We start from the raw sequence: 18697 nt of genomic DNA, 5'->3' as shown, positions 1-18697 counted from the left end.
TTTCCGGTAACCTTCCATCACATTTGTGAAATCAGATCTAATCATGCTATTGTTTTTATTATGTGAAAATAAATCAAAATCAAATCAAAAGGATTTATTAAGGTAAACAAGTTACTTAGTACTGCTGTAAAAGATAATGACTGAAAAATAATGACTGACAGTGTCACCAAGGGCTTGTGTACACCCTGGGGTCCCTGCACCCCTGCTTGGGAAACAATATACTACACAACCTTTAAATTTCTCACTGAAAGAAAAACCCGTGTGCTACTCTTGGCAGCTCGCACCCGCGTGTTTCCAAATCCATTTTTACTTTTGCTTTGGTCGACCGTCAAATCGCAGCCTGGCTCTTCAGAATAAACCATTACAATAGCCCTCATTTATAAACTCGCTCCTGGGTTCCGTCCACTGCGCGTTTTTCCCGCTGGTGATTGTAATCCCGCTCCGGCTCTGTGGGCCTCACAGCTCGCGGGGCTCTCCTCCAGCCCGCAGCCTCTCCCCACCAGTTAATTGCCTCTGAATTAGTCCATTAACGCTGGTCGTGTAGGGGGATGAAAGGGTGCGTGGGGTGCCCGGCCTCTTTTGACCACTGCCATGTATTATTAATGGGTCAGCAAGTCTGGCGGCGGCGGCATTAACTTGGCTAATAGAGTGCGAGGTGGGTCCGCGATTTCCTTTTCACCAGTAAATCAACTCACCTGCGCGTGGAAAATGGATTCTGTAAACTTCGGTGAAAAACGAAGGTTCCAATTTGCCGTTCTCCGCCGCTGTTGAGTTTTTATTGTGAAGTCTGGTCATATTGAGCCTTTAGTGTATGTTCTGTGCACCCAAACTTCTTACATATAGTAGTAGTTCCAAATGCTTCACCTGTTGTTGGTGTGTTTCCTTGTATTTGCAAAGTGTATTGTTCCTATAGTGAGTTGTTCCTATATCTGCAATTGACCGATCCAGCTTTTTCGCTCCCACTGCCGATACTGGGGATTTCTAAAGGGGATCACTGTAGATATTTGCAAAACGTTGGCCATCGATTTGTATATCCTTGGAGTTATTGTCCACATAATAACTCTGTACTGCGTTGTCTCTCTCTCTCTGTCTAATGTTGAGTGCCGTCCACCATAAAGCAAGAAGATCAAGAGCTCTTCACACAGAATTTAAGCAGACTAGAATTCTGTAGTTGTAACGATTCGCGAACACCTCCCTTTCCTGACTTCCTGTAGATCAAGAAGCTATAGATGCTATTTGTTTTTTCCCCCAATCACGAGTCGCAAGGATCTTCATGCAAATGCGGGAGGTTAAGGAGTGCACTGTGCAGGAGACAGTGGGGTCTGCACAAGCCGGTAACATGCACTTTGTTGTTGTATAATATTTGTGTGATGTGCGGGAGGAATAAAAGGTCACGACGTCTCCGTTTCTCCGCGTCTCGAGACACCGCGCTTTCAGTAAAATGCGTTCGGCTCTTGAGTGCCTTTATAGTCACGAGGCATTTGCATAAACGTACACATGTGGCGCACAATGTACAGAGAGGAGGCTTAAGAAATGTGAAAATACCTGGCAAATATTAGGAGGTGTTGGTGGTGTATATTCCGGGGGTTTGATAAGGATTAAGACCATGTCAGATTGATGAATGATAATTAAGTCATTCTTTAGCAAATAATCTACACTTTGGAAATGACTGCAAGCAGGGCAGTTTTTTAAAGTACATATTGCACAGGAAGCAACTCAATGTACTTTACATAAAACCAATGAAAACAATATTGCGTTAAAATATCTGTACAATAAGATAAAAAGCAGGCAAGGTTAAAATGCAAAATTAAAACATGGAAAGCCATAAAAAACATTTTCGAATTAAGGCGAGACACTGCAGGCGAATAGGGAAAAAATGTATATTTACAGATATCAATTTGAAACTTGTGCTGTCGATCACTGGCATAAATGTGAGAAAAAAATACATTGCAAGTTTTCTGTCATTTTATCTTTTCATATAAGAACAAGGTGTTTTATGCCTAAAAATGCACCAAATTTTCCATCTTTTCGGCGACGAAATCTGAATAATGGATAGAGCTACATTCAAATGTATGGTTTCATTTTATTGATGAATTAGTTACCAAGACGTTTTCAGAGGGGATTTAGGATTTCTTGTATAATAAGCTGTTTTTTAGTGGAAAAATTTGTAAAAATGCAATTTTCGCCTCATTTTTTGACATTCAAAACTCAATAAATGGGGCTTAGGGATTAAATAATAAAAAATCCTTCAGAAAAAATCTTCCAAATATTGTTCAGTCCAAGGCTGGAGAATTTGAAGTCTTTAGGTCCGACTGACGTGGACATAGTGTCGCCACAATGACAGAAAAATGTGTTTTGAGAAAAAGGCCCTTGAAATTGCATTCTCCCATATAAGTCTATGGGGGAACATTGAATCAGTGCAATATTTAAACATGTTTTTGTGAAGATTAGGTATATTTTCTGTTTCCAGGTGAAAGCTTACATGTTCAGAGACCAATTTGGCCCAAAACCTGAAAACTGAAAAAATTGAGTTTTGCCTGTAGTGTCTCCCCTTAATGATGCATTTTGGTCACTCTTCAAACAACCAAATATCCCGCCTCTGATTGGCTAATTCTGTTGTTAATACTTCGCCAAAATGCCTCTAAAAATGTGCATTGTGAGATCACCTTAATTTCCAAAACTCACAATCGCGACGATCACAATTGGATATCTTTCCAAGAGAATTTCAGCCCCTCTATTGTTTACAAGTGCACTCTTAAAACACGGAGCACTGGAGCCCCCCCACTCTCTACTTCCCCTCTGCTAATTTGTCTCTCTGAAGTGGACAGTTGGCGCTGCCCCTTCACCGCTCGTATCCGCGGTGCCAAGTTGTTCGTTGTTATTGGACAGGAGGCCACTGCGAGCCGCTGTCAGGCGCCCGCAGCCTCAGAGCCTGTTCTCCGGGCTGATAATTAAGTGGCGTCCTGACAAACGGCCTTCATCAGATCCCTCATGTGGAACTGAGAGCATGCGAAGGCTTTCGGGGAGGATAAACCCCAGGATGTCACTTTGCCTTCCGTCTCCCACGGCCCGCTGCTGCCTCTGCAAAGAAGAGGAAGAGGGAAGAGAGGGAGAGAGATGGGGAGAAAACATGAGGGGAAACGGGAAGAGAGATTCTCGAATATCAGCGTACTTTTGGACCGTTTTGTATATCTGGGGAAAGACTAAACAATACTCTTCAGTTAATATCAGCGATTTAGAATATACTGCTCTGGTTGTGCTGGCTTGCGGTTTTTTACCCCATGTGACAAAATTAAAAAGCATGTTTCAATCCAGCTCTTAATACATGGTTGGCCTCATGCTCCCCCTTTTAAAATGAAAAAACGTGTAAGGATTTTGTGCTTTCTTCTATTTCTTCGATCGGCGACCAGTTGAATACACAAACTCTGAAATGCACCCGATTCATGCATTAGTTTAACACTTTACTCCCACTATGAACTGAATCCTGATTTTAAAAACACAAATCTCAAATCTACTCACAATTGGTGATATTTGACCGAAAAATTGGAATTAGATGTTTTTTGTTGTTGTTTTTTTTCCTCCAAAAGCGTGAAGCCTGATATCGGAGTGCCTTTTAACCGATAATTCCACGTCTTTATTGGATTTCCCGGACCCGCTCTTGGCCCGCCTCGCCGCGCGCCTCTGTGTGGTATTGACTGATTTTTCTTTTGAGCAGCGTTATCCATCACCGTCTCCGCCGTTTCCAAAAGGGTCAGACCCCTCTTAATTTATTTTCACTTTTCTCCCTGCTTCATCGGCATTGAGGAGCTGTCGAAGGTTAGACATCAAACCTCGAATAATCCCGTTAATGGAATCGGGCAGAAGTTTCTTTCTTTTTTTTCTTTTCTAGTGCAAAAAGCAAACGTAGCAGCACCTCGGGATGTACAAAGCACTTTTGACTGTGATGTATTTTGGCTGGGAGCGCGTTAGCGGGAGACGCCGCTCAGAAATCTATCGGCAAAAACGTGGGAAGACAACAAAGACCGTGTGCAACGTGGTGATGAAACCGCGGCCGCCGTTAGTGAGTTTGCTTTTGTCGTGCCGATTGACCTGCCATTTAACATTGCGCAAAGTGATTTTTTTTTCTTTAATTTTTGCCAAGCCCAGCCAACCACCAACCCTTCTCTGCTCACATGGGGGAAACGCGTACATTTTTCAGCGTCTAACCTTGGGAGCAGCCTCGCACATAATGCCATAAAAGTTTTTCTTTATTTGTTGCTTCGTTCTTCTAGCTCCAAGGCTGATGTTCTTAGAGCAACAAAGCAGGCGCAGATGGGAATGCGGTACACGAAGAGAGATTAAGTTCAGTACATTTTTATTGAAGTATTTGGACTCTCACCCCAGCGGTTCTTTTGAAAAGTGAATATCCTACGAGAGGCATTCATAACGTTCTTCTATATGCCACTGTAGAGCGATGGGGCCCAGGCTATTGTCTGTCTGCGCGCTCTATAGGAAGGAAGGGGGGGGGCGGTATCCTTGGACAATTATTACCTGGAAAATTACGTTTCTTTTTCTTCGTCCTATGTTTTTTGCTCGGGCTGTGTTCTTGAAGACTCTGCCCTTTCGCCGTGAAGTGGTTTTGTTTGTTGCATCTTTAGATACTCTTTCTCATCGTCGTACACCGCAACCTTAAAGCAGTACTAAGTGACTTGTTTACCTTAAAGGGACAGTCCCTTTAAGGTTTAAAATTGTTAAAATAATGTATTTTCCTCCCCCTACATGTTCCAGCCATGTCCTAATGTGTAGAATGAGCCCAGACCTGTTCACCACAACTGCCTCTAAAATCATGAACTGTCACTCAAAAAGGTGTTCATTCGGGTCCGAAGTGCCGTCATGCACGAGCTTGATGTAGAAGCTGCACGTATGACACACGTATGACCTGAGATGGCAGTAGTGAGTATAAAATGGCCAACTTGCATTGAGCCCCTTTAATAAGTCCTTTCCGTAGTCCCTCTGGGGGTAATACAAGTGTTAATGGGATGATTGGAGGGTCTTTCATCTCCCCCTGGTGTCTCTGGCCAGAAAAACACAATTGCAACTTCGCTGCCTACGGGTCGGAGGCCCCAATACACACTGATGGAATCACGAAGAAGAAGCTAATGGGCAAAGCTAACTGCGGGCTAGCGCCACTTGAACAGTATTTACAGCCAAGTTTGAGTGAAAAAAATGATCTCCATTGTGTAAATGGATGCACAATATCCCTCTCTCCCTTTGTCTTTTCTGTCAGTGTAGTATTTACTCTCACGGACAAATAATGAGTAAATATCGTAACATGCTACGACACCTGCAGTGGAGCTTATGGTCTCTAGGGGCATGAGTTACTTAGTACGGCTTTAACACAGAAAAGAGCTAAATTTGTTGATAGTTGCGTGCAAGTGAGTATTTAAACCAAACTATCATTGGGTTTGCAGTATGACAAAGTTAGATCATATTGAACTGCAGTACAATAAGGAGCTTGTCGTAAATCAAAAGGTTTTCACCCAATTTGCGTAAGCTATATCTTTTTTTTCAACTTCTCAACCCTGTAGACCTAACTTTTCACCTATGTCTCACATCTGAACACAGGTTTTTGCACCTTACCCTAAAAAGGCATTCTGTTTTGCACGTGTAAACTTGACAATGGTCCGTTTTACGCGTCTGGATACACGTAGGTGGAAGTGCACACACGTTTGCAATTGCTTATCAAGCTAATTTCTGTCCTTGCATCTATTGCCTCCATTATATGAGCGTGCCAATGAAAAATGTGTTTAATTTAGTCAAATGCTCTGCGTCGAGCGGGGCATGAAAAATACAATTTCCCTGTAGTGTCATCTCCCTCTGCAAGTCGCTGTTCGCTTTTAATTGCTGCAATGCCTCACTGGGTTGTGTTTTAGCCATTGTTTAGACCTGGCTTAGTACTGGTTCATTTCTTTTGATCAAGTCCTGGTTTAGACCTTATATAGTCCTTTAGGCAGTCCTTATTGATTCCTAATATTTAAATGTTGGATTATTTTTGAATGTGTGTAACTTGTGAAATTTCCCCCCCTGCCTTTTGGAAAGGATGCTCTTTTAGATCTATTTTGTGGTTGTTTTACTTTTTGATTTGTTTGAATGTTATAATAAAATGTACGTAAAGATCAGCATTATTGTTAATCAATTGTGTAAAGTGTGATTGCAACTTTCAAGATCTTTCTGATATTATCCATATGTTCCTAAAGATATTTCTACACGTTACGAGGTTATATTTTGTGATATATTTTACCTTGGTCCATTTTTCTTCTTCTCTCGTGCCGGTCAGCAAACCAGCCATGTTTTATTAAGGGTACAGAGCAGCAAGTAAAGATCAGAGGGCTCTAAACCTTGCACGCCCATACTGCGCTGCTTGGTGTCTGGGGAGGCCGATCAAATGCCTTTGAAGAGGTCTGAAAATCCAGTGGAAAATCGTTAGACCTGACTTCATTGGAATTTGAGTGTGGGCTTGGGCAGTTCAGAGCCGCTCCAGAGACGCGTGTTTTCATTAGAATTTGATATTGGTGCAGAGCGGGGTTTGAGACGAAGCTGTTATGGTGTCACCCGGGTCAAAATGTCGTCACCTGGCATTGAACTTAAAGATGTTAATGTTAAGCTGATCGTTGTTGGACCAACGGGACATCGTAAAAAGACTGCAAAGGGTCAACAAATTTCTTATTTTTTTGGACAACGTTACGTGCATCTAACGTCAGTAGCGTATGTCGTTACAATGGTTTTTACAATTCAAGCTCAGATAAGATTCTTTATAGCAGCCATTCGCGAGCCGAGTCCTGACCCCCTTATCAAGCTAAAATCTGTCAGGGAGCCCCAATAATAATATATTTACTCTAGTCTAAGGTATTTGATATTATTTACAGCTAAAATTAAAGGTTAAAAAGGGTTAAATTGATGAAAGTATAATGTAGCAAATAAATTTGGCCGATTGGGCTAATATTTGGGTATTTTACATTGCCAGCTATCGGCTGATAAAAGCCGATTATATAGAGACTATTATTATTATAGAGACTTCCCGTTTTCTTGCATTGGAAAGAGTGAAGTCGGGCCATTAAAACAACGTCCTAAACTTCAGGGGAACAAAGAAACATTGCAATAAATAAGTTTGACTAAAGTTAGTTTCACTAAACCTCAGTCAATATGGACATGCTGCATGTTACGTTGAAGCACAGAACCTGGAGAATTTAAGCACTGAGTTAGTTTTTACCTCCGCAATTGTGTTTTTGATCGCGGCGCGAAATGCCACTGCTAGCAACAGCATGCTAATGCTAACGGCAGCTAATCAAAGCTGGGGCCGAAACTATAATTCACCTAAAGTAATAAAGCCTCTGCTTGAGTGACCAAGTATTTAATGTAATGGGCAGAGCACATCAACATCAGCCAATAAAAATCCCCCCAAAAAATCATCATCGGCCATAGAAGAACCCATGTCGGTCGACCTCTAGAATAAATGTACATTTTCAATGGCATTTTTTTCCCCCATGTACTTTCGAAGACAAGATTTGGGGGGTCCCCTTTAGTGCCTATAAGGCACCTTAGGGGGCCCCTGCACCTCACTTTAGGAGCCACTGCTTCATAGTATTTGCTGCTAAAATATTAGGTCGATAAGCTACAGTATATTGTAATGTAGCTATAAATACTGATTAAAAAAACCCTCTCACTTCACTTGTAGATAATATAAAGGAGTGCGCTCAAGTCCCTTATTACTCACTCCTTCGCTGCAAAGGGCAGAGATGGTTTAAGTTGTTAAGTGAATGCATTCTGTCTGTGCATGACTAACATCATTTAGAAATCAATAGCATCCGAGTATGTTTCAGTTGTTGTTGCCAGAAAACACCTAAATCATTTCAAAACTACATTTGCATGCCAACCTGCAAGAGTTGGTATAGTCCATCACACTACTGCTGTTATGTGGACTTTGAATGTTAAAGCATCCAGAAGTCATGTTTCGAAATGAAAAATGGCTGATATGTGCTGTATTGTAGTATGTTATACGGTAATGGCCGTCTCAAATGTCTCAAATGTTAATTAGGAGTAGAGAAGGTTGACGGGGTGTGGGTTTTTGCTACATTACCTGATTGCCGCTCTTACCTGCCCGTGTAACGTTTGTATCTGCCCAAATCGTTTTCAAGGAGTGCTGCGCTGCGTCCCACATGCCTTCCCACTCCCACTACAAATAGACCGAAGAGGTGCTAGATTCCACTGGCCCGGCGCGCGTCCCGGAGCAGAGCAGGGCGCAGTGTGTTGGTGGGAGTGTCACAGGGTCCTTCTGAAATAACAGCCCTAAAAATACAGCCATCTCGCTCCTGAGTGCTCTGATTCACTTCCATCTCGTGGGTTTGAAGTTGATCTCGCACCTGCGGCGTTTCCTCTATATATCTGCTGTCAAATTTAGGATTTTTTGAAAGTCTTTGTTCTGCTTCATTGTTGGGAAATTTTGCAGGTGTGAAATGAAGCTATATATCCAACAGACCCTTTTTACTGAGCTTGAGGCTAGCTCCGTTTTACCGGAACACTGGGGTCGACCGCGTCATGTTCCAAATAAAACATCTAAAATATTTGTGGCGCTACTGATGGACAATTAGTACTGATAATGTGGTTAAAAAACTGAAAATGTCTCAACACAGGATGTTTCTGGTTTCATAAACATTTATTGTTGAAGCTAACCGCTAGCAGATGAAGCTTGCAGCTGGCAAGTGTTGCTAGCAGCTTGCAGATGCAGGTGAAGCTAACGGCTGGCAGGTGAAGCTAACGGCTGGCAGGTGAAGCTAACGGCTGGCAGGTGAAGCTAACGGCTGGCAGGTGAAGCTAACGGCTGGCAGGTGTTGCTAGCAGCTTGCAGATGCAGATGAAGCAAACGGCTAGCTGGTGAAGCTAACGGCTGGCAGGTGAAGCTAACGGCTGGCAGGTGAAGCTAACGGCTGGCAGGTGAAGCTAACGGCTGGCAGGTGAAGCTAACGGCTGGCAGGTGAAGCTAACAGCTGGCAGGTGTTGCTAGCAGCTTGCAGATGCAGGTGAAGCAAACGGCTAGCAGGTGAAGCTAACGGCTGGCAGGTGAAGCTAACAGCTGGCAGGTGTAGCTAAACAGCTGGCAGGTGTAGCTAGCAGCTGACAGATGAAGCTAGCAGCTGGCAGATGAAGCTAGCAGCTGGCAGATGAAGCTAACAGCTGGCAGATGAAGCTAACAGCTAGCAGATGAAGCTAACCATGCATAATAAATAAATAGAATAGTGTCATTATCCAACCTGTATTACATTAAAAAAGAATCGACTTGACTTTCATTTGTAATTAGTTTTTATTTCAAATAGTAATTACAGTTCGCCTTTAGCTTTTGTGCACATAATCAGTGAATATCCATTCTTTACTTGCCGTCTACCGCGTCATTTTAAACGTTTGAAATATTGATTGATTTTCAATTGTCTCGCAAATCCAGGAATACAGTGTTGTAGGAAGTTGTCATCCCTGAGGTTTAAGTAGCCTGGTAAAGTCTGCGTTTATGCATCTTTCATCTCGTGACTTTGAAGCAGACTTTCATGTTGCCCCCACATTTCTTTTTTTTCTTTTTTTTGCCATCCTTCAACCAGTAGCTCAGGGCGATCTGTCAAGCACAGTGAATGAACACAGTGCAGCTATAGGATCAGGACAGTCCACAAATTTGACCTGGGACTTGTGAGGTTGGAGCGTTAGCAAACATGCAGCCAAAAGTTCATACATTACATCTAGAGCTGCATTTAATCGCTGTTTTAGAGGTCAAAACAGCAGACATTTTATTTTGTGCCTACGAGAAAATCCCAAAATGTTAACTCTCAGGCCATTTTGGTTTAGTACATGGGTTAAAGTTCTCCGTCGTAGCGAGGGTTCCTCAGGCAGATGGTTCAGTCGCAGAAACATTGCACTTGTAAATAAAACCTACTTTTTTGCACGTTTACAGTGTGCGGGAGATTTTTCAGTTTTATGTCCACGAGTTACCACATGAATAGCTGCTGTCGTTCTTTTAAACCCTTGAATGGGATTTTTACTTACAGACCTCGGCAGGTGACCATAAGTAAACAGGACTTTTCAGCTCTGTACTATGTTTGTTATTTTGTATTTATTGTGTTTTAGCTTTAAGAACAGTAGGATCAGTTTATCATATAAACATTTAACATAATTTTTTTGTTGTTGCTTACATCCAATTAGGTTCATTAGGTTCTAGTAATGATGCTAATTTGTTCTTATAGCCAGTCCTGTGTTATTTTGTACTTGACAGTTTTGGTTACAACTGTGGCCTTCCTCAGAGGTGTCACGTGGTGTTGCTGTGACGTGTCAGCTGGTTTTAACAGTTTTTAGCTCCGTCTTCCCGCTTGTAGTAGCAGGTTGACAGCGCCAATTGCCACTCCGACCTCTACTGTGTCCCAGGTGTGAGAAAGTTGGTATGCCCCCTCGTCCCAGTTCACAGTCTGGGGCCGCACTTCCGGATCTCGATTTATTCTATTTGTTGCTCCCTGTGCCGATAACACAGGCATCGTACCAATCCATGAGGTGGGTCTCCCTCTTGCAGAGGTCTGATATGGCCGACTTTAACTGCTCTTGTTCTGCTGGTCATCTGGTGGCTCATGTGCACGCTTTTGATGTTTCTTTATCAACGTGAGGAGGCCACAGTTGTAGCGGAAACATTTATTTACTATTGACTCACTTTACAAGTAGAATATTTTACCTATTCATTTACTCATTTTACAGTGCAATGCAGTCATAGTTACAAAGCATTTGCAGGGGGCTTTGCACACAGCGCTTATTACTAGTGCTAGTTCACAACTTCTGATATTAAAATGCTTAAAACATTTGACTTGATTTACATTTGGTCTGCTGCAGAAGAAACAGACTGAATGGTGTCCACCTGAAAGACGTGAATCATCTGCACATCACGTAATCTTTTGCGCTCTTTGTGATTAAAGGGAGAGTTTATGAAGTCTGTTGATGGAGCTACGTTGATATATGCTTTATGTGTATGTTGTAAGTGGCCGTCCGTCTCAGGGACTGCAGATGGAATTAGCTTCAAGAGCAGCCCTGTACCTGCCGTCTTTTCATGTTTTTCTATGAATGCTCTTGCACACGATCCCTCTTGTATGAATCCATCTAAAGCACAAATGTGCCAAGTGCTTACAGGTTTTCTGGGTCATCATCACTAAACTGTACGTGTGTCGCTAAATCATACATTTATTTCTTTTTATGAAATCAAATTCCCTAATTAAAAATGTGTTTGTTAAATTTGACTAAATACAACATTGAGTTTGTGAATCTTGCTGTCCACCCCGCAAATTATTTAGATATTGATTGTTTTGATCACGACCGAAATTTGATAAAATAACATTGAACATTTTCATGATCAAATTTTAACATAGCATTGGAATAAGTAAAGGGTATACAGTACTTCCTGAGCTCATTGCATATATCTGTAATTTGAACATTGAACCATTGAACATATACAGAGGGTTTTTTCTATATAAAATCTTATACCAAATTCTTGTTTTGAGCAAAGTAACCAAGAAGGGCTAAATGACCAGCTGAAGATATTTATTATTTACTATTTAAAATGCACCAGAATGCAGGAAATCACATCTGAATCCCCCACCGAGGATTGTTTTTAGTCTTTTATTGTCATCACCCCCTGGCTGCACCTGCATTCATTGTATTTGGAGTGTCTCTTGGCGTCTTCAGGCTTATGTTCTGTTACTCTATAGGCGCTGCATGTTATTGTTAGTGGTGAAAATGTGTGCACTCGGCCAACAAGCAATGATATAGTGAATAACGGCAGTGATTTCAACTGGATAAAAATTTCAGTCAAAATTCATCTTTGTACCACGTTTGTCCTGACCATAGCGTGTGTTAGCTTGTTATCCATACATTATTAACTTACTTGATCAATTTAAAAATGGATTTCCTGTGATCGGCCGTGGTGGCCCAGTGCGTTTTCTAAAGTTACTGCTTAGTTACGATACTTACAAGTTGGTAGATGCTCCAAGAGAAGAGGTCAGTGGGTGTGAACAGCGGTACATAAAGTGATTCAGACAGAGCTCGCTGCGGGGGTCCGGCCCAGCATCTACCTGCCCCCCACCTCTCCCTCTCCACCACCACCCTGCCCCCCCCCACTGAGCGCTCCACAGCCCACCTCAGCACAAGCTCCTGCCTGCCTCCCACACACCTCACCACCTCCACGCTGGCACGGCGAACGTGTCTCCGACCAAATGGTGCTGATCTAACCGAGCGGGACAGCAGCGGAGGCGTAAGCAGCTCCTCCCACCCCCCCACCGAGGAGCGCAGCGACTCAGCACACAGGCAAGGGGGGGTAAAGTAGGTCGGGCTGACCTCTGCGAAGGCCGTGTCACGGCTTGGGAGTGAGCTGAAGGGACAGGGCATGTCAGAGCGGCGGTCCTCACAGCGGGACAGGAGCACAGCAAGACCCCCTGCACACACGTACAAGCACAGCGGCTCAGGACCCCAGGGAGAGGTGGCGTCCCGCTGGGAGAGATATGCACACACGGGAGCAGTAATGACGCAGGGCCAAATACCAGCTCCACACAGAGAGACGGTCACATTGTGCTCCCACCTGAATTCATCACCGCCCCGCACTAGAAGAGGCAAAGTGTTACAGGGCATGTGCTGCAAAATACTTAGTAACATTTCAAATCAAGTATCCACTGCGTAGTGTTTTGCATTTGAATGAAGAATATGTTTCATGCCAGATTTCCATCCTCATGCCACTCTCCCCATCTTTTTCTCAACGGGTGCAAAGAAACGGACTTGTAACATGAGCAGATTTGATCTAATCTGTAATCTGTACATAGTTCATGTTCTCTGGATGCTCAGTTTTTGGAAAATGCCCCGTCATGGGCTCCATATAATGTGAAGCAAATGTTTTTTTCTGTGTGCGTCTAAAATGCCAAGGACATTGTGACTCAATTAAAAGCCATAGACTACATCACATTAACATTACTTTTGCAAGATAAGAAGACAATGCCTTTTCCTTTGTTTCTTGTTTGTGCAATAAGGATGTATTGCACAATATGGCAAGACTTGGAGAGCAAAAGTACGTGTGGAGCGAGCTGATTTCCATTTGCATTAGCACTTTTTATCCTAAATGTTAAGCGTGTCTGTCCAGCTGTTGACATATTGTTTATATATGCAGCAGTAATTGGCCCTAATTTTTCACGGGCCTATCTCATCTCACGCTGCCTACTTCTCCACTCAGCAAAGCTCCTATATGATTTATCAAGTGCAAATGCTGTCACAGTCATCAGTTTTGCTTTCCTGCCCCCGCTGCCACAGTTAAACTCGCGCTATACTTTAGCTCTGATTTGTGTCTTCCACCACAAATGACCATGGAATAGTTTCCTCTTCTTCTTCTTCTTCTTCTTTCCTTTTTTGTTGAATCTACGTCTAGTATACGTCTGACGTATTGTACTGTATGGCATGGGCTGTCAGGGAAAATGCTAGCTAAAGCTGGCAGGCAAGAGTTCATTAAAAAGTAAACTTCTAAAGTAGCAGCATGCCCGGACCCCCGACTGTATCAATGATTTAGGCCTATAGTGCAAGGCCGTTAATGGACACAGCCACTGCTATGTCTGCGACTCGGGCCGTCCGCGCTGCCTGGCACCGGAATGGGCAAAACACTTAGACGCAACAAAGTGGGCAAGTCAAGTAAGAATGTTTCAAGCACTTAAGTGTGTGTGTGTGGCGTTTTACAGTAACCCATAGGACTCGCCTTCCCGGGTCATATCTTTTGTCGCCATGCGCTGCGTCACTGCTCAAGTGCCTTTGGTTTATTCATCTTGAACTCATGTCGCGCTTTTAACTTGGTTGGAGAACAAGTCATAGGAACAGGGAAGATCACATGTTGTTTATCTTTTGCATTATGGCAGCGTTTGAACATTAACAAGGTTGGTGGGAAAGTGGGATGCACATTTGTGGGTTCAGTTTTCTACTTGTCCAATGGGGGATTCTGGAAAAGACACCGTAAAATCCCTGACCCCTGATTTTATGTTCTTTTATGACAACATTCTGAAATATGGATAAAATCTGTTGTTAAAGGGACTATACGGAGTTTAAAAATGTTAAAACTAAGTATTTTCATCCCCCTACATCAGGGGTGTCCAAACTTTTTTTCCTGTGGGGCCGCATACTGAAGCGTACACAGGGTGAAGGGCCATAGATTGGTGGTTAGTGCCGCAAAACCTTTGACTAGCAGAGGTTCAAATTGCGCCCCACACCTTTATTTCTGCTCAAAACCTTCATGCCAGCTCTGTCTCACAGCAAAAGGTTAGTTGTTTGGTTAGAATTGTGTGGAATTATTACATTTCAAATAAAAAGGACTATCTCTGATGATGTGTCCCGATTCAGCAAAAAGGCAGAGGGCAACCAAAAATTGGTCTGAGGGCCGCACTTTGGACACTCCTGCCCTACATGTTCCAGTGCTCAGACCTGTTCACCACAACTGCCTCTAAAATCCTGCACTGTCACTCAAAAAGGTGTTAATTCGGGTGTGCCGTCATGCCCGAGTTTAATATAGAACCTGTAGTTACGCACAAGACCTGAGGTGGCAGTAGTGAACATAAAACGACTAACTTGCATCTAGCCCCCTTTTAAGCTGCTGACAGGAAGTGACAAAAAGGTAAAGTTCCACAGCAGTTTGACTCATTTCCTCATTGACTGAACACGGTTGGCACGGCAACAGTTTAAAAATGGTTTTGCCTCTATCCATGTCACTTCCTGTCAGCGTCCAATAAGGAAGTGAAATTAGAAACACCACAAAAATGGCCAAACTAAAGAAAGCTGGGTCACTTCTTAAATATGATTGTGTTTAATGTGTCACTTTCAAGTCTTACCTTTAGAGATGATGTTTCAGAGCGATCCATTTTGGTTCAGATTCCTCCTATACCTTTCTTGGCGCACGAAAACAGAATCACCCGACTATAGCTTCCTTCCACTTTTCGCGAATTGGCAGATCGCATTGGCATTTCCGAGTGATTTAAGCAGTGAGATTGACAGCATTACAATGAGTCTGTCATTATGGTCCCTCCTGTGGGATAATTGCCTATAGTGTTGAACAAGCCGCTCCCGTCTCTAGCACTCGGGTCTCTCTCACTCTCTCCTTCCCCTCCCTCTCTTTCACTCTTTCCAATGGGGCCCATCAGAGAATCCTCCTGCCTTTTTACTGTGGCCATCTGTCAACACCACTCCATAAAGTGGAGAGGCGCGACGTGTGGATAGCTCTTGCCTGGCCAAACTCCAGCTCACTATGGCTGGTTAACCCCTGGTTTCGAGCATCACTATGTCTAAGCCCTTAGTGGCTACTTGCAGTCTTTTTTTTTTGTCCCCCCCCCCTCCCAAAAAAAAAAAAAATCTGGTGCTTCCATCTCATCCTCTTCATATCAGTGGAGTGGCTTGTGATGAGTTAACTTTCTGGTGATCTGCATAATTTATTTACAGCCCCCACAGAAGCACGCTGAAGCATTAATTAATATTACTGCCTGCTCTCTCAAATCGTCCCACTGCGGGATCCCTCCTGGCTCCTATTTTTGGTACACTGCAGAATCTGATATGTTTTGTTCAACTGGAATGCAGCCCCCGCGATTGACGTTGATAAAACATGTTGACAGACGCTGCCATAGATTGAGTTTCCGCATGCGCATATAAGTACTAGACTTCCAGTTCTAGAAGACATGGAGCCGGCCACTGTTGTTCACCAAATTCCCCCCCGTTATTGATTTGTTTGTTGTAATTTGATTTTTTGACGGACGAGCGCTCGCCTCATGATCGGTGTCTGTTTTGTCTCCACAGAACTCGATACGGCACAATCTGTCACTGAACAAGTGTTTTCTCAAAGTGCCTCGCTCCAAAGACGACCCGGGAAAGGTGAGACATACAACTCATTCCACATACATGGACGGGCTGCACATATTTGAATTGAATTGATGACGTTCCAGATTTGTCATGTCATGGGATGAGGACAGGGCCTATGTACTGGAACTATGGGCCATTCACTGTTTTTGAAAGAAACAAAACCTCCACATGTTTTAAACCTTTTCATTGTTTGTTTGTAACTGGGCCAGAACACTGTCCATGTTGTGTCCACTGCTTTTTATTACTAGAGTCAGTGTTTTACCCAATCACAGTGACTTGTGAATAGCGGTGGCCGATATTGACAAAAATGAATAAAAAATGAAAATCTATTTATTTGGGGACTTTCTCGATAACGATGATGAAATTATTTTTCAACAGGAGCAGTTTCTTTACATTGAGGATATATACTACATCTTGTACTGTATGTCTCCAATGTCAAGAAACCAAAAGTAAAAAGTAAGTAAAAGTAGCAAAAACTGCTGCTCGTAGGCCTGTCAAGATAACAAATTTGAAGCTCGATATAGAGTCAGGAAAGTATTGCGATAAAGGATTTTATTGACTCAACTCTCAGGCATAAAAATGACAGTAAACCTTAGTTCTAAAAGGGCCTCAGCATCTCCTAAAATACCACACAAGCAGCAATAAACCTGAAATATATTGAAATCAATTCAGTGAAAAATCTAAGTTTTACAAAGGAAGAATGGGGGAAATGCTAATAAATGTACGGACGATTAATATCGAGCCCAAAAATGTATCGTTTATCTGTTATTTATTGAATAAGTCGATATAGTATTTATCGTGACAGTCCGAGCAGCTCGATATTGTGAATTTATCGTGAAACGTTTGACTCTTCAACTACAGAGTGCAGAAGACGACTCAAGAACTTTCATTGAAGATGGACAATTCCTGTACGACTGAGAGCCTATACAGCCATAGCTCCCAGACAGCAGTTTCGATTTGATCTTGTAGGGTTCGGGTTAGAAGCTAATAGATACAGTGTATATAGGCTTGGTTACTTCACACAAGCGAGGTATAAAATGTACATATTACAATTAAAAAGGGACCTATCGTTCCCCTGAGATTCCCCACTAACCACAAGCCATGTCCACTAGGGGTGCGCCCTATCGTATCGCACATCGTTATCGTGATATTATTTTTGACTCACTGACTGTAGAACACGGGGACAGGTGCTTAAAAAGTAACATGAGATAAAGGATGAAAACTGCTCATATTTGCAAGGAAAATAGTGTGGCGTTTAAAAAAACCCCAATAAAATTTATGAATTCATCTTCCCAATAGGCGTGAGACTGGGATTTAGAAGTAATTTGTCCATTGTCACTTATATCGTCAAATATATCGTTATTTTTATACCGTATATAGATTTTAAGCCATATCGCCCTGCTCTAATGTCAACTCTGATTCATGAAGCTATTGCTGATTTATGTAATTTAATAAACAGACATTACAACTGGGGTTTGAAAAGAAAGTTTAGTTTCGACTTTGCCAGGGTTTATAAGTGAAACGTCTTAGGCAAGGACACTGCACACGCATGGGAGCGGAGATGGAACTGCTCACCATCGCATTAGCGGACAAACGCTGTTTACATCCTATACCGTGTTCCAGGCCTTTAATGCATTTATTAGCTTCCTTTAGACAATGTCGTGGTCTAATTAGATTATGGCAGGCTGCCAAGGTCTCTTCAATGTAAGGCAAACATTGGCTTTTCCGAAAGCCAATGTAAAGGCATAATTGACTCTAGTCTTTGGCTGTAATCACACAGTGTTTTGCATCACACTCAATCTTGGAAAAATGTTACTTTTGAGCGAGTGCCAGCTCCCTTCCAGTCTGGAAATGCATGGCATGCTCGTAATCTGTTATAAACCTCCGGTGCTCACTGAATTGTTTTGTAAATGGAGCCCTTTTTAAAGCTCAAGTAAAAAACGTTTTAAACACAGTGCCACCGACTGTTCATCTGTAACTGTGCGGGAGTCATTTGCAGAGTTTTCACCTTGAGCTGTGAAGGATGTTGGGACCAGGAGAAATAATCAGTCTCCTTTATGCTGCGCTCAGCTCTCAGTCACTTGTATTATTCTTCTGCTAAAGGACACGCGGTCCAACATGTTAATTTGACATTTTAGTCTCAGTTGGAGCACCCACAGTTGCTTTCTTTCAGCATCATTTAGCCCACAATCTCCGGCGACATCAACCTGATAAGTAGCGCATCCTCTGATCCTGTGGGTAGCTGGGGCTGCCGGAGCCTGCGGGGCCTATATTTAGTAGGATGGCGCACTTGCGTATAGATCTAACCATATGCAGCCTAACCCAGATCTCATCCTGGGCGCTGTTGGAGCATACGCTACATATGCTAAGGGAAGCGTACAAATAATTACGCACTCACACAGACACACGCGAGGAGGAGAGGTAGCGTCGCGGATGGGGACTGAATGCTAATTTCATGTTTTGCTGTAATCCTCTGATATTGACACTCCTGGGAGCTGCTCCACTAAATACAAAATAATCTATTGCTGTATGGATCCCCATTCCAAATGCACGGCCAACACGCTCGCATCCTTAATGTTTAATTTGGAATTTTCCTCACTCCCTCCCTCCCCCCCCCCCCAAGACAACTTCAAAGAGGCGCGCGCCGCTCTTGATATGTTGCATCAATATTGTAATGTGGCAGGAATATGAGAGCTGCTGCTTGGAGGAGATAGGAGAGGCATGCCGCTGCTGTCTGTCTCCGCCGCAGATCTGTAAGAGATGACAGGAGCACCTC

At 42.9% G+C, this 18697-nt stretch overlaps 1 protein-coding gene across 2 annotated transcripts in view; it reads left to right on the top strand.

Moving 5' to 3' along the window:
- The window catches only part of foxj3 (forkhead box J3), a 120530-nt gene that overhangs the window by 67329 nt on the left and 34504 nt on the right, over positions 1 to 18697 (top strand). For both annotated transcript variants that reach the window (XM_079579523.1, XM_079579524.1), the window contains exon 3: positions 15859 to 15933. In XM_079579523.1, coding sequence (XP_079435649.1) covers positions 15859 to 15933 — 75 coding nt within the window. The remainder of the gene's footprint in view (positions 1 to 15858; positions 15934 to 18697) is intronic.

The sequence above is a fragment of the Gobius niger genome (genome assembly GCF_951799975.1).
Source record: "Gobius niger genome assembly, chromosome: 20".
Lineage (NCBI taxonomy): Eukaryota > Metazoa > Chordata > Actinopteri > Gobiiformes > Gobiidae > Gobius > Gobius niger.
Note: the sequence above shows the minus strand (reverse complement) of the source record. Positions and strands in the feature narration are given on the sequence as shown.